The sequence below is a fragment of the Suillus paluster genome (genome assembly GCF_016628075.1).
Source record: "Suillus paluster strain FC165 chromosome Unknown EDB91scaffold_7, whole genome shotgun sequence".
NCBI classification, from domain to species: Eukaryota; Fungi; Basidiomycota; class Agaricomycetes; order Boletales; family Suillaceae; genus Suillus; species Suillus paluster.
Window position 1 is genome coordinate 15,309 of NW_024537567.1, and position 12,284 is coordinate 27,592.

General features: G+C 49.5%; 7 protein-coding genes across 7 annotated transcripts; 4 read left to right on the forward strand and 3 right to left on the reverse strand.

Annotated features, from left to right (window-relative positions):
* Positions 1-402: 402 nt before the first annotated feature.
* On the forward strand, positions 403-1,196 carry EDB91DRAFT_1108647 (uncharacterized protein). Its single transcript, XM_041317570.1, has one exon. It carries the CDS (start codon positions 459-461, stop codon positions 921-923), a length of 465 nt encoding a protein of 154 aa, XP_041181186.1. The 5' UTR covers positions 403-458; the 3' UTR covers positions 924-1,196.
* Positions 1,197-1,396: 200 nt separating this feature from the next.
* On the reverse strand, positions 1,397-2,275 carry EDB91DRAFT_1046330 (HSP20-like chaperone; the record flags this gene model as incomplete). Its single annotated transcript, XM_041313259.1, has 5 exons — positions 1,397-1,507; positions 1,557-1,880; positions 1,932-1,986; positions 2,048-2,148; positions 2,216-2,275. The coding sequence occupies 5 exons, from the start codon at positions 2,273-2,275 to the stop codon at positions 1,397-1,399; spliced, it is 651 nt and encodes a 216-aa protein (XP_041181187.1).
* Positions 2,276-2,395: 120 nt separating this feature from the next.
* Positions 2,396-3,684, forward strand: EDB91DRAFT_753448 (SYF2 splicing factor-domain-containing protein). Its single transcript, XM_041328282.1, has 6 exons — positions 2,396-2,563; positions 2,617-2,866; positions 2,923-3,095; positions 3,152-3,279; positions 3,332-3,428; positions 3,479-3,684. Exons 1-6 carry the CDS (start codon positions 2,465-2,467, stop codon positions 3,545-3,547), a joined length of 816 nt encoding a protein of 271 aa, XP_041181188.1. The 5' UTR covers positions 2,396-2,464; the 3' UTR covers positions 3,548-3,684.
* Positions 3,685-3,821: 137 nt separating this feature from the next.
* Positions 3,822-4,940, reverse strand: EDB91DRAFT_1047131 (porphobilinogen deaminase, dipyromethane cofactor binding domain-containing protein; the record flags this gene model as incomplete). Its single annotated transcript, XM_041313305.1, has 3 exons — positions 3,822-4,371; positions 4,419-4,429; positions 4,479-4,940. 3 exons carry the CDS (start codon positions 4,938-4,940, stop codon positions 3,822-3,824), a joined length of 1,023 nt encoding a protein of 340 aa, XP_041181189.1.
* Positions 4,941-5,016: 76 nt separating this feature from the next.
* EDB91DRAFT_1196721 (uncharacterized protein) lies at positions 5,017-6,029 on the forward strand. The gene is made up of 3 exons (XM_041320598.1): positions 5,017-5,075; positions 5,125-5,229; positions 5,281-6,029. Exons 1-3 carry the CDS (start codon positions 5,071-5,073, stop codon positions 5,894-5,896), a joined length of 726 nt encoding a protein of 241 aa, XP_041181190.1. The 5' UTR covers positions 5,017-5,070; the 3' UTR covers positions 5,897-6,029.
* A 139-nt stretch (positions 6,030-6,168) lies between these two features.
* Positions 6,169-8,778, forward strand: EDB91DRAFT_1046523 (WD40-repeat-containing domain protein; the record flags this gene model as incomplete). The annotated part of the gene is made up of 10 exons (XM_041313273.1): positions 6,169-6,337; positions 6,386-6,963; positions 7,009-7,132; positions 7,180-7,287; positions 7,339-7,394; positions 7,447-7,896; positions 7,949-8,246; positions 8,300-8,409; positions 8,460-8,576; positions 8,641-8,778. 10 exons carry the CDS (start codon positions 6,169-6,171, stop codon positions 8,776-8,778), a joined length of 2,148 nt encoding a protein of 715 aa, XP_041181191.1.
* A 1,684-nt stretch (positions 8,779-10,462) lies between these two features.
* Positions 10,463-12,281, reverse strand: EDB91DRAFT_1244227 (uncharacterized protein; the record flags this gene model as incomplete). The annotated part of the gene is made up of 8 exons (XM_041322394.1): positions 10,463-10,625; positions 10,676-10,759; positions 10,811-11,272; positions 11,323-11,343; positions 11,401-11,570; positions 11,622-11,640; positions 11,697-11,797; positions 12,045-12,281. The coding sequence occupies 8 exons, from the start codon at positions 12,279-12,281 to the stop codon at positions 10,463-10,465; spliced, it is 1,257 nt and encodes a 418-aa protein (XP_041181192.1).
* Positions 12,282-12,284: the final 3 nt, after the last annotated feature.

The window sequence follows — 12,284 nt, forward strand, 5'->3', positions numbered from 1 at the left end:
GCGGGCCTTCGGGGACGTTCTAATGAACAAGTATAATCTCAGTCTCTTTGAAGAAAGGCTCGTGCAACGAGCTAAGTACCTAATGAACAAGTATACTAACGACACGTTAGCTGCGTTCTAATTGATACGTGAAGAGTATGTACTCACATCTCAGTCTCTTTGAAGAAAGGCTGAGATGCGCTCGTGCTACCAGTGGCGTTCTTATAGTAAGCTATATAGTAACGAAAAATACATCAAATGAATAAGTGAAATATTGGAGGACTCGAGCCGACGTCAACGCGTCGCTCGACAATGTCCATTTTGGCTTGGGCTCGGACCACCTGTCACTCTCCCTCCTCAACCATCTCGGATCGGTCGGTCTTCTCCGTCTCTGATCGTTCGGATCGTTCGGACTCCAACAGCCCTCAGGCAACCCCTCAACAGTAATTACACAATTCCTTTGTTTCACGCAGCTACGAATGCTGTGGCTCGTTCTTGATAATTATTCCATCTACCTTGACAACGACCTTCTCTTGAAAGTCATGTCAAGTTGGCCGCACATGCACGGCCTGAGGTTAAAGGACGATGAACCCCATCTACCTACTGTTACATTCCGCGGATTTTTCGCAGCGCTCTGTCAATGTCCCCACTTGTGTCCCCTGACATTACCAATTGACGCTGTGAATATCAATATCGATCCTAAAGCCGAATCATTTCAACATAACTCCCTTCAAGTTTTGGACGTGGGCCACTCTGACGTAGCGGATGCTGAAGCCGTCGCTTGCATCATTTCTCGATGTTGCCTGGTGTCGATGGCGGCCAAGTTCGATACTATGGAATGGGCCTCGGGCATGAGACGTCACGGTGGCACGAGGTCAACCGGCTCCTCATATATTTTAAGTCTTCTGCGGTTCTTAGCTGTAGGAGTAACTCCTACGACCTGAATTTGGGATATATATAATCATGTGGGGCCATTTTCCTGGAGTTGCCACCATACTTTTGTGTCCTGTCTGACGCCGTTGTCTTTTCTACTCCCCTCGGACATTGAATCACTGTATGATATAGTTTCGTCACGTAGTATGTATGTCCGGTGTTTGCATGTAAAAGACGAACGTATTTAGAGGGGCTATACCACACGAGCCCCATCAGTAGCAGCATGAGCCAGGCCGGTCTCGAGCCTACCATGATAGCATACGTTTGATATTAACACTCGCTGATTGTGCTATTGAACTCAACATAACATTGGCAATATCACTAACTGACACGATGTCCTTCCCCTATACGCGTACGCCCACTTATTACTGGAGGATTTATCCAATAGGCAGATTCATTGGTAATAACAATCAAAGGGATCGCATCTACAGCGCACAGTTCTCTTTTGCGTTTTTAGGGGCTTCTCAACCTGTCACGCACCGAGCTAAACATTCTCAAGAGGGGGTGGGCCATCATCATCTGAGTCAGAGTCGGCTGGTTCGTCCCCGCCTGATGGGCCGGCGTCACCAGCACCTCCGCCCATGGAGGCCATCATCTGAGAGGATATGATCAGCACGATGAAGATATTGTCAGAAGTGACCCACCTGGCTGAAGTCCATTCCACCCATGCCTCCCATGCCCATGTCACCCATGCCGCCCATGCCACCCATACCGCCCATACCACCCATACCGCCCATGCCACCCATACCGCCCATGCCACCCATGCCGCCCATGTCACCCATGCCGCCAATATCTTCATCCAAAGGTGCGCCATCTTGCTCGTCTTCATCGGCCCATTTGCTGAAGTCAGTCTTGATAAACGGCAGCTTCACCTTATCCTTCGTTAGTCGTGGCCAATATTCACTTTTGATGTCCTTCTTTCGCAGCACCGCCGTGAAAGAGCGCGTGCTCAATTTGCTAAGAGACGCCTAAGAGACGATCAGTGGCGGGTATTTGGATACTGTGATGAAGAAACGTACTTCTGTGTCTACTTCACCAAATAGCGGGAACGAGAACGCATATACTTTCTTGTCGCTGATGTCCGTAGATGGTGTTGGAACGATAAATTCAGAGAGTTGATATAGCGCTGACTTACGTTTTTGCCTCTGCTTCGAAGGTAATCTCAGTAGGAGTCAGTACATATTTGAGACTTTTCTCGTCAATGTCTGGTACGTTCACGGTCAAGTACACGATGTTCTGATGCGCGATCGCAAAGGGGATCATATCAGTACAGAAATGATCAATGATAGAAGTCTAGGCACACCTTGTCAGCGACGGTCTCGCTGCTGCGTTGAGCCCACAAAACTTCAGGACGGTTTGTCATCGCGTTTTAGGTGATCGTGAAATTGGGAAAGAGGTTTATATGATGCCTTCGAACAAAGGAGAAAGACGAAGAAACGCCTAGTTTTTCTAGGCTACGCGGACGCTAGATCGGCAAACGCAGCCACACAAGGTCACGTGAATGCACCTCCATGAAATCTCAAAGGTAGACACAGGCAGGTTAACTTAACAAATGTCTTCACTAGATGGCGGCGAAGAGAAAGCAGCGGAGGAGGTCACAATGACCATGGATGAAAGAAAAGCAAAAATGGAGCAGCTAAGAGCCAAGATGGTGCGTGGTCTTGCGTCCCTCGTACTCCATGTTCCTTATTCACTCTGCCACAGCGTTCATCTACGAAAGCTAATCGTGCTTCCCTCATTGAGGAGTCTGCCAAAGCCAAAATGACAGTACGAGATGCTGCACGACTAGAACGTCAACGGAAACTTGCAGAGGTGTTGCGCACGCAAGCTGAAGCCGAGGAACGGGGAGAGGATGTGGAACGGCAGAAGAATTGGGAATGGACAATAGAAGAGAACGACAATTGGGAAAAGAAGAAGGCGAGGAAAGCACGGAGAGCAGACTATGAGTTTCACGGTGCGAGATTTCTGCTCTTCCTTGCATGATGTCACTCATACTTAAGTCTTTTGTAGACGATGCTCATGCAGCTCGACGGCGCTACAAGAAGGACCTTGACCTAATTAAACCAGACCTTGTTGCATACAGCCGACAGAAAGAGGTCGTGCTGGGGTTGGCCCCTGGGTCGCTTGCCAAGTCTGGGAGCAGTTCTTCTGCTCTCACAACATTTGATCCTTCAGGCGGACAGGTCAGTACTACTAACCTTTCCCTTTTATTGTATTACTTACTGTGTGTATTTCTTAGATTGTACCAACCGCTGAACAACGGATGGCCGCAGAGAGCTTCTACCGAGATGCTAACACACTGTTGTATGCCGACAGCAAGCCTACTGAAGATGCCATCGATAGAGTAGTTGGCAAGATAAACAGAGAGTATGTTGCTGTGTTATTTGGCTTACCCTGCGGCACTGACATCACGTCGTAGCATCGACAAGAAGGGTAAATTCTCTCGAAAGAGACTCAATGAGGAGGAGGGCGATATTACCTACATCAATGAGCGGAATCGGGTGTTCAACAAAAAGGTTTGTCATGGCACATCCATGTCCTTGAAATATGAGCTGACGAGTGACAGATTGCGCGATACTACGATAAATATACCTCAGAGATTCGGGCCAGTTTCGAGCGGGGAACAGCATTATGATTGCCGCCGCATCTCATTGCAGTGCCATAGGCACTTAGAGCTCGTTCATCTACTCACTGTAACATTAATATTTTGGGACCTTGTTTTGATATCGATGCGCGACTGCACAACAACTCGGGATGCAGGGTAAACGGTTGTCAAAGCAGTAATTGATCATTGCGTACCAGTACAAGGTGTACTACCAGAGATCGACGTCCAGTATACGATACAGGGTTTTTCTTTAACAGAATCGTAGTCACTTCGTTACCCGATGCATCACGACCGACTTCCCTACCTACTCAGCTGCATCAGTGGCTCTCTTTCGTCTATCTTGGGTGATGTCGTCCAATATTGCCTTGGCACCATTCGACATCAATGTCGTTGCAAGCATTCTACCCAACTCCTCTACCTCCTGTGTGCTCCCAACTTCTTGCGAAAGAGTATCTTGAACGTGCACGGAACCATCGATTGATGTTACACAACCCGTTATTGTGAGGGTTGCACGTGTCAGGTGCCCATCGCTTTTATCGATCTGCGATAGCGACGTAGAGACGCCAACAGGAACACTACATCCACCTTCGAGTTCTCTCAGCAAGGCCCTCTCTGCGAGGCACTTCCATTGTGTTTCCTGGTGGGTTAGCATTTTGCACAATTCGCGTGCTTCCTGGTCATCCGTACGAATCTCCACTGCCAAGGCACCTTGGGATACAGCATAGTAAAGTATCGGTGCAGCGAGATCTGCCGTAACGCGATCCCCCATGCCTAGCCGCACAAGACCAGCTTTCGCCAGTATGAGTGCTGTATAAGGACCATCGGGCGCATCGAGCTTCGCCAGACGGGTATTTCTGGGGATAGAATTAAGCTTAGCTTGAAAATAAATCCACGGCCTTACAGATTTCCCCGCTGCAAACATGTTAGCATGTGCGATGTGTATCAAGCGCCAATAACCTACGACGTCTAGGAAGACCAAGCCGGGGAAAGATTTTCGCAATTGGGCGACTCTCCGGACGCTGCTGGTACCCACTACACTTCCTGCAGGGAATTCTTCCAGAGTTTTGTAGGGCAAGCCCTGTTTCACCACCAGACTATCAACAGGATTCTCTCGCTCCAAGATCGCCCCGATCTCGCAGCCATCTGGTAGGGTTGTTGGAACATCCTTCAAGCAATGGACGAGCATGTCAACCACATTCTCCCTCAATGCAACTTCAAGTTCTTTGGTCCATAGTGCCTTTCCTCCAAGTAGATATAATGCTTGTGATTGATTCTTGTCGCCCTCGGTGGTCATGAATGAGGTGCTGAATGAAAGCGACGGAAATGCAGCCTCGAGGTCATCTCTGACGATATTCGTTTGGATCTGTGCGAGATTGGATGCTCGAGAAGCTAAAACAAAAGTTCTTGCCGATTGTGAAGCCATGGCGAGTTTGGATCAAGTAGATCTTCTGCCGGTTTAGCTCACCGGAATAATCCGGTAGTAGTCACGCATCTGTCACGGTTTACATTGAACAAGCTTGACGAACAAAGTCAGAAATCGTCGTTGCACATTCATGTGGTGAGTAGCTACAGTAAGAGTAAGATAAGTTCATCATTCATGATTTTAGGTGCACAAGGTGGTTCCTGCCGCTGTTGCTTTTGCCTCTTCCAACCGCTCAACCTTTCTTTTTGGTGCTCTTCCTGTTTTCATTAGCTTTGCACGCAAAACCATGGTGAGGCATATTTTGTTATGAACGTGTCCAGGTATACTGACATACATGTAGCTTCTACTGCATCGTTCTTCTCGCAGCTCTATTTCTGTCATCATGTTATTGGCAATCATTTCCTTTGGAGACGCGCCTCTCAATTCCATGGTCCACCAATATCACCACCTTTTATGATGCATTGCATGCAACTCTACCACCTGATCTCGACCTGCAGGAATACATGCCACCCATAATTCGCGTTAACGACAGATGCTGGTGTGATTTTACCTCGGGGATTTTTGAACCATACGATATGCAGAAATGGGAGAGGGAAAGTGTGGAGAAACTAGCTGCAGATATGGTACACCAAATGAAGGGGCGCACGGAGAAGCTCACTGAAGCAGAGGAGTCGCCAAGCACAGCAGGAGAAACACTATCACCCGAGGAGACGCATTCCTCGGCAAATCATACCGTAAACGTCATAACCACCCAAAAGTCCACTTTATCAGCAATTCGTTCAATGTTCGCCAAATCGGAGGCTCGAGCCTCACCATCAATCACGGATATGGAACCGGTAATGACGACGACAACGTTGGTCCCTTCTCCAACGTCGTCGCCATCCCCTCGTCGACCACTTGAATGTGACCTTAATCCATATGGGTTTGATCTCATTCTCGATTTTCATTGGCCTTAGGTCGACAGGAAAAGTAGTGTTTGACGCATGCTGCTCGAAACGTGTCTGTATCATCATTAATATTATAATCATAGACTAGGCATCTGTTGTATACTATATGTGTCTACTGCAGAGTCTAGACTTTCGAGCGTGTGAAATTCCAGCCCGGTAGCCGCGGCAGAGACATTCAGAACCAGAAAGCTTGCAACTTGTCCTCCTTCTCAAAAGTAATAAGTATCTTCAGCTTACACTAGTGGTTCCCCTTCTTTCGCTCTCGTGCGGAATGCGACTAGATGTCCTCAAAGTATAAGGGAAAGTCTGCAGCCGACCGGCCAGACATTACCCGTGCAGCGTTGGACCCGGAACCGTCCACAATCCACAGCAAGATGGACTTGGTGTCCAAAACCCTCTTCGCGCCTTTCAGTAACAAGAAGAAAGATTCCTCGCGCATTTTTGCAGACCGTGAGCAATACGCGTTTCTACTCATTTCATTGATTTATTTTCTTCTAGTGGCCCCCGTAATAATGACTCCCCGTATGATGAACGCCGCGGCGACGGTATCCTCACGTTCGCGAGGTTCTCTTGGTGGCTCAGCTTCTGGAGGATCCCGGTTAGACTTTGCAACCCTCGGACGCGCCCCAATGCGTCTCACCCTAGGTAACCGCCGCATCACCTCACGAGACCTGCAGATCGCCGAGGCAACCGATGAGCTCTTGGACGCAGAAATCCCAGAAGCGGAGGGTGTCGCATCTGATGTGAGCTTACTTCGTGGTTTTAATGCGACAGTTCCTAGTTCGGAGAAAAACCGGACGCGGCGCAAACAGATGCGGAATGTCGAGACGCCAAGGATTGGGCTGAAAAAACTGGGAATGAGTGCGAGAGGGCTGATGATGGAAGATGAAGAGGAGCGAAGTGCCGCAAGTGAAGAGGATGTGGTAGTGGTTTCGCGTCCCGATGAGCGAAGAAAACGAAAGGGGAGGAGACGAGGCAGGGAGAGCCTTAGTGCAGCAAAGGCCCTCGGCAAGGATGAACTTAGACGACAAACCCAGGAGATACTACTCGACAAGGAGAATCTCCATGTTCGACGGGTATGTCATACTATCTCGCATCATGACCTTTCTGACGTAGCGCAGAGTCTAATAAACAGTGAAATTGCGGAAATAAACAATAAAATCCAAGCGCTGGACTCAATACGTGATAAACTCGAACAAGACCTTCTTAAATTGCACGAGGATGAATTGGAATTGGATGATGAGCGTAAGGGACAAATTTAATGATACGAAATGTCACTGACCTGCATACAGTTGGGGGTGTGCAGGAACGAATAGAATTCGAGCAAGCTGCCTTCCGCCAGAGTGACAACGCCAACACTGCAGCGGCACCTCATGTTGCCCCTTCGCGGCGGCGGAAAGGTAATTTGTAGCGAATTTGGTTATTGCAAATGGTTTACCAGTGTCTTGAAGGACCCGTTTTCCTACCGTCAGAACATGACGAGCTCCCACCAGGAGTAGCATTCATGGTGAGCTCAGCATCCGATCTCATCCTGTAAAATCACACCTAATTGGATGTAGACCCTAGAAAGTCACCTCACACCAATAACTGCCCTTGACTTCTCCGAGCCTTACGGGACGCTCGTAAGCGCATCGCAAGAGGACTCTCAGCCACTACTTTGGGATTTGATGACAGGCGATCCAATTGGACGATTGCGTGGGCATCGCGGTGCCGTCAAATGCATACAAGTCGAAGATAACCTTTGCTTGACCGGCGCAGAGGATGGCACCGTGCGCTTATGGGACCTTCGACTGGTAGACGAAGACGAATGGGAGAGAGATGGTCTTACTGATGTTGCGGAGGAAGATGAGGGCACCGCTTACGATGGGGAACTCGTCGAAAAGCCAAATGGAATTCGGTCAAGTGAACCCAGCGAAGCAGGCACGGTTGACCGCACCGGACCTTGCATCAGGACCTTCGAAGGGCACAGTAAGGCTGTTACTGCGCTTTACTTTGAGGACGAGTGTCTAGTAAAATATTTCGTTCGTTCTCTATTTCCATATCATCTCACTGCGCTCGCAGGTCACTGGTGCTTCGGACAAGACACTTCGTCAATGGGACCTTACGACTGGACAGTGTGTCATGACAATGGACATCTTATGGGCTATTTCCCATCCACAGCCCACGATACCAGGCAATGGTTTACCGAATCACCTGTTGTTCCCAGGTGCCGCGGCCTCTGCAGGCCACTTCGCAGTTCCTACACCGCCTTATGCAGACGGAAGTTGGGAGATGTACCAAGACTTCGTGGGTGGAGTCCAGTTCTGGGGTTATGGGCTCGTGAGCGGTAGCGGGGATGGGGCGGTACGAATGTGGGATAGTAAGTTGTCATGGTCCCCTCTGCCGCATTTGACGTGACAGTTTCATCTACAGTGCGGACGGGACAGGCTCACCGAACGTTGATGGGACATACCAGTCCCGTGACTTGTCTTCAGTTCGATGAGATGCATATTGCCAGCGGAAGTCTTGACAAGTCAATACGGGTATGTACGTTGATTTCTATGGCTAGAGACGTTCTGAAGCGCCTTGTAAGATATGGGACGTCAGGACGGGCGGCACATTCGAAACCCTCGAGTATGATCATGCCGTGACCGCGTTACAGTTCGACACCCGCAAGGTTATTGCTGCTACTGGCGAAAATGGTGTGAAGGTGGGATTCTTGGCTGTTGTTAGTACCGCTGATTGCTCACTCTTTCGCCGTTGGATATCCGTAGATCTACAATCGTACGAGTATGCAACATTCGTCTCTTCTCACGAATGGACATACGCAGCCCGTCGAGCGCCTACGATACATGGACCGGTACCTTGTATCGGGTGGACGCGATGCTACGGTAAAGATATGGACTCTATGATTGTGGGAAGTCTCGATCGGACTCGAGATCCTAAGCATCTTCGACTGTCGAGGACGTTGACGCCAATTAGAATCTATATATACCTCAACTTAGTGAAAGACAGTTGGTTATAACTTAGCACCAGCACACGCAAATAGATGTAATAGCATACACGATTTTGCATTCGGGAATCCCCTTCTTGCGATGTCAGAACCTTCACTTGCAAAAAAAGACACCTAACGCACCGTGGCAGGCTTTAATACAACGGTTTGCAAACTCAAACACTGGAGTCCGGTTGTGTCCCAACACTTTCCTTTTACCGTTCTTCGGCACTCGTCAATTATTTCCAGCCTACGGGACGCTGGTGATGTTGGGTCCCGTTAACACAACGCTGACTTTCCTTCGACCGTTCTCTGGCGCTCGGAGCTCGTCGATTATTCCAGCCTACGGGAAGTATTAGACGCTGGCGATGTTAGGTTTCAATATGAAGACGTTCTTTGGCGCTCCTGCCTCACACTCCTGCTTCGTACCTAGTATGTGGAACGGTTATCTCGAGCAATTTGGATATTCGACACTGGTGATGTACGAAGATTTTCCTTTTATACCCCGAACTAACGATGAGCGCTAGCAACCACTCGGTCATTAGATGATGAAACTTGAAGTTCCATCACCTCCGTGAGTTCAGGCTTGACCGCCAAGGGCCACGAGCGTCTGAGGGTCTGCTTAAAAGCCTCTGCGACATTGGGCCACGCAGTCAAGAATCCACCGCTTTACCGAGTCTTTACACACTTCCCGTGGCTGCATCAGCATCTGAAAGATCAAATTCAGCATTGAGAATGAGCATGGATATACACAAGTAAGCCCACTTTACACTTCGTAGACTGCGGATGAACTCATAAGCTTACCATGAAAAGTGAAGGAGGGCCACGAAGACGTCAAGGAGGCTTGAAACGAGGAGGAACGAAGTCGGAAGATGGTCGCGGTCGATGCCGAAGTTGAGAACAGGTTAAGACTACTACATCTGCGCCTTTGCGGCGCCTACTCGTTCAAACGTTCAGGGCGAGCACCGAGGGAGACCTGGCTATCCGTGGACAAGGAATCTCAAGTCAGGCTACTCTGGCTAGAGGGCACTGCGAGTCTGGTGAGGAAACACGTACGGGAAACCAGCCGATGCCGCCCCTAGGATCACCGTGACGTGCATCCTACATCATGTAGTTAAGTAAGACCTATCCAAATTCCTTGAAGCAAGCTGGTCATTCCACCATTCCGTCACGGTCAGTCAATCGACGACAAGAGTACCTTGTGCATTGGTGCGATGAAGCCTTAAATTTCTGGGATGCAAGAAACAAGCAAGGTAAATATTTCTAAGTCTCGTTGGCGGCTCCAGTCCAGGCCTGCCAGGTACGATGGACCTTGGTTTGTTCAAGCCCTCGTCAACGAAAGAAACGACAGAAAAGCGCTTCTAGAATCTAGCCACAGCAAACAAATGGACCACATCAATAGGAGAGCAAGATGAGCATTTAAATCGAAGCTAATTCATGTCTGCCAATGTGCAAACACAGCAAGCGGAGCAGCAATGAGAAAGACGAAATCAAGAAAGGAGGTACATGGAAGATGGGAGCATAAAAGATATAGAAAGCAAGACATGATAGATAGATAGATAGTTTTCAACGGCAGATGAAGTTGCCAAGCAAAGGAAGTCACGTTAGGCTCTCCTATAGCCAACTTCTGGGGCATCGCGGCGGGGGGGATAGTCTCTGACACGCTTGTCGTCCCTCGGAGGAGCAGACCTGTCGCCAGGATATCCATTGGCGCCAGGGTAGGCATCATAATGCGCAGAGCGGGGTGGAGGGCTCATCGAGCGGCGACTACTGATATGTGAGGGTCATATTAGGATATGATATAACAAGGAGCTCACCGGTAGCGAGACTGCTCAGGACTGTGAGAACGTGGGTAGTCCGGTTGGCGAGGGGGTGGTGTAAGTGGCCTAGGAATGTAATCCCTTGGAGACAGTGAGACTTTTTCAACCAAAATACGAGAAGTCAGGCCATACCGGGGAGGTCTATCGTAATCGTCGCGGCGAGGAGGGGGACCAGGAGGTGTCCTAGGCCTGGAATTCGAGGGAGGGTACCTATCATCTAGCGGAGGCCGCCTTTCAAAGCGGTCATAGTCCCTTGGTGGAGGATAGCTTCTCGGTGGTGCATCCCTGTCGTATGGGCGATCATACCGGGAAGGAGGTGGCGGTGGAGGTCCCCTCATCCTGAAATCGTCGTAATCGCGGGGGCGTGGAGGGGGCCCCATTGGATAATCTCTATAATCCCTCATAGGCGACGGGGGACGCCGAAATTCTCTGCCAGGAGGCGGTGGCAGCGGCGGATAGTCATAATACCTCGTTTCCTGTGGAGGACCTGGAGGGTAACGCGCAGGGGGACCAAAGTCTCTAGGAGGCAAGTAGTCCCTTGGCGGCTGTAATCGCTCAATCAATCCGGCATCCTGAGAAGAACCTCTAGGACGCCTGATGGAGTGAGTAAGTAACCTCAACAGCAAATTTATATAAGAACTTACGATCGTAAACGAGGGCACTCCCTAGTAAAGGTAAAGCCGTTTGTTAGCAACAAGCGCCTGTGACCATTAGCTGCTTACCTAGCCCAATGACCGGTTTCACCGCATCTGAAGCAAGCACCGGGATCATCAGAACGCCTAGTAGCGCGACCGCGACCGTGGGAGAGTTCCACGCGGATTTTGTTACCCATGAAGTACCCTTCATTGTATTTGGCAACGCTTTCTTCAGCAGCCTCGCGAGTGTCAAATTCCTGTTCACGAGCATGAGATCACACATATGACCAGAGGCAGTGATAACTTACGACGAAACCATAGCCAATTCTGTATGCCAGACCTTGAATGAATACCAAGTCCCAAAAAAAGATTGAAGAACATACTTCAGCTCGATATGGGCGATCCTCCCAATCTTTCCAAAACAACTTTGGAGGTCCTCTTGGCGGGTATGGTCTGGTAAACCACCAATATAAACTTTGTTCGGCTGTGCAGCACAATGTGTTCAACATGAGGCCAGACAATGAAGCGAGTCAGAACAGCGAGAAGACAAGGGCAAGACCAGCGAACAGAGGAATTTGCACGCAAGTAACCAGGGACAGATGTAGCAAGTCGCCTAGTCGCAGAACCAACTAATCGCCCAGTATCATAGTCAGGAGACAAGATCATTGCGTAGGCGGTAGAGATCCAAGCTAGCGGGGGATTTCAACAAGAATAAGAGGAGACCTAAGCACCTTGGATATCTTTTCGCGACCGGAGTCGGTTTTGCTGCCAGAAACGCCGTTGTCACCACTGGGGGTACGTTTATGACCAGAGCCGCTTGCTATTTGCCCGGAAGTCGTTTCGTCTGCTGCCAGAGGCGCGTCGTCAACGAGGGGGTCAGCACTGGACATAGGTCCCATGTTATCTGGGTCTTCACCAAAGCCCCATTTGTCATTGGTGTCTTGTGCTGCTAGCGGTGATGCAGCCATCTT

Excerpts from the sequence above, each read along its gene's own strand:
- EDB91DRAFT_1108647 (XM_041317570.1), top strand. The coding sequence starts at position 459 with ATGCTGTGGCTCGTTCTTGATAATTATTCCATCTACCTTGACAACGAC.
- EDB91DRAFT_753448 (XM_041328282.1), top strand. The coding sequence starts at position 2,465 with ATGTCTTCACTAGATGGCGGCGAAGAGAAAGCAGCGGAGGAGGTCACA. Across the intron at positions 2,867-2,922 it reads AGCAGACTATGAGTTTCACG|ACGATGCTCATGCAGCTCGA; the intron begins GTGCGAGATTTC and ends AGTCTTTTGTAG. Across the intron at positions 3,429-3,478 it reads ATCGGGTGTTCAACAAAAAG|ATTGCGCGATACTACGATAA; the intron begins GTTTGTCATGGC and ends GACGAGTGACAG.
- EDB91DRAFT_1196721 (XM_041320598.1), top strand. Across the intron at positions 5,230-5,280 it reads GCTTTGCACGCAAAACCATG|CTTCTACTGCATCGTTCTTC; the intron begins GTGAGGCATATT and ends ACATACATGTAG.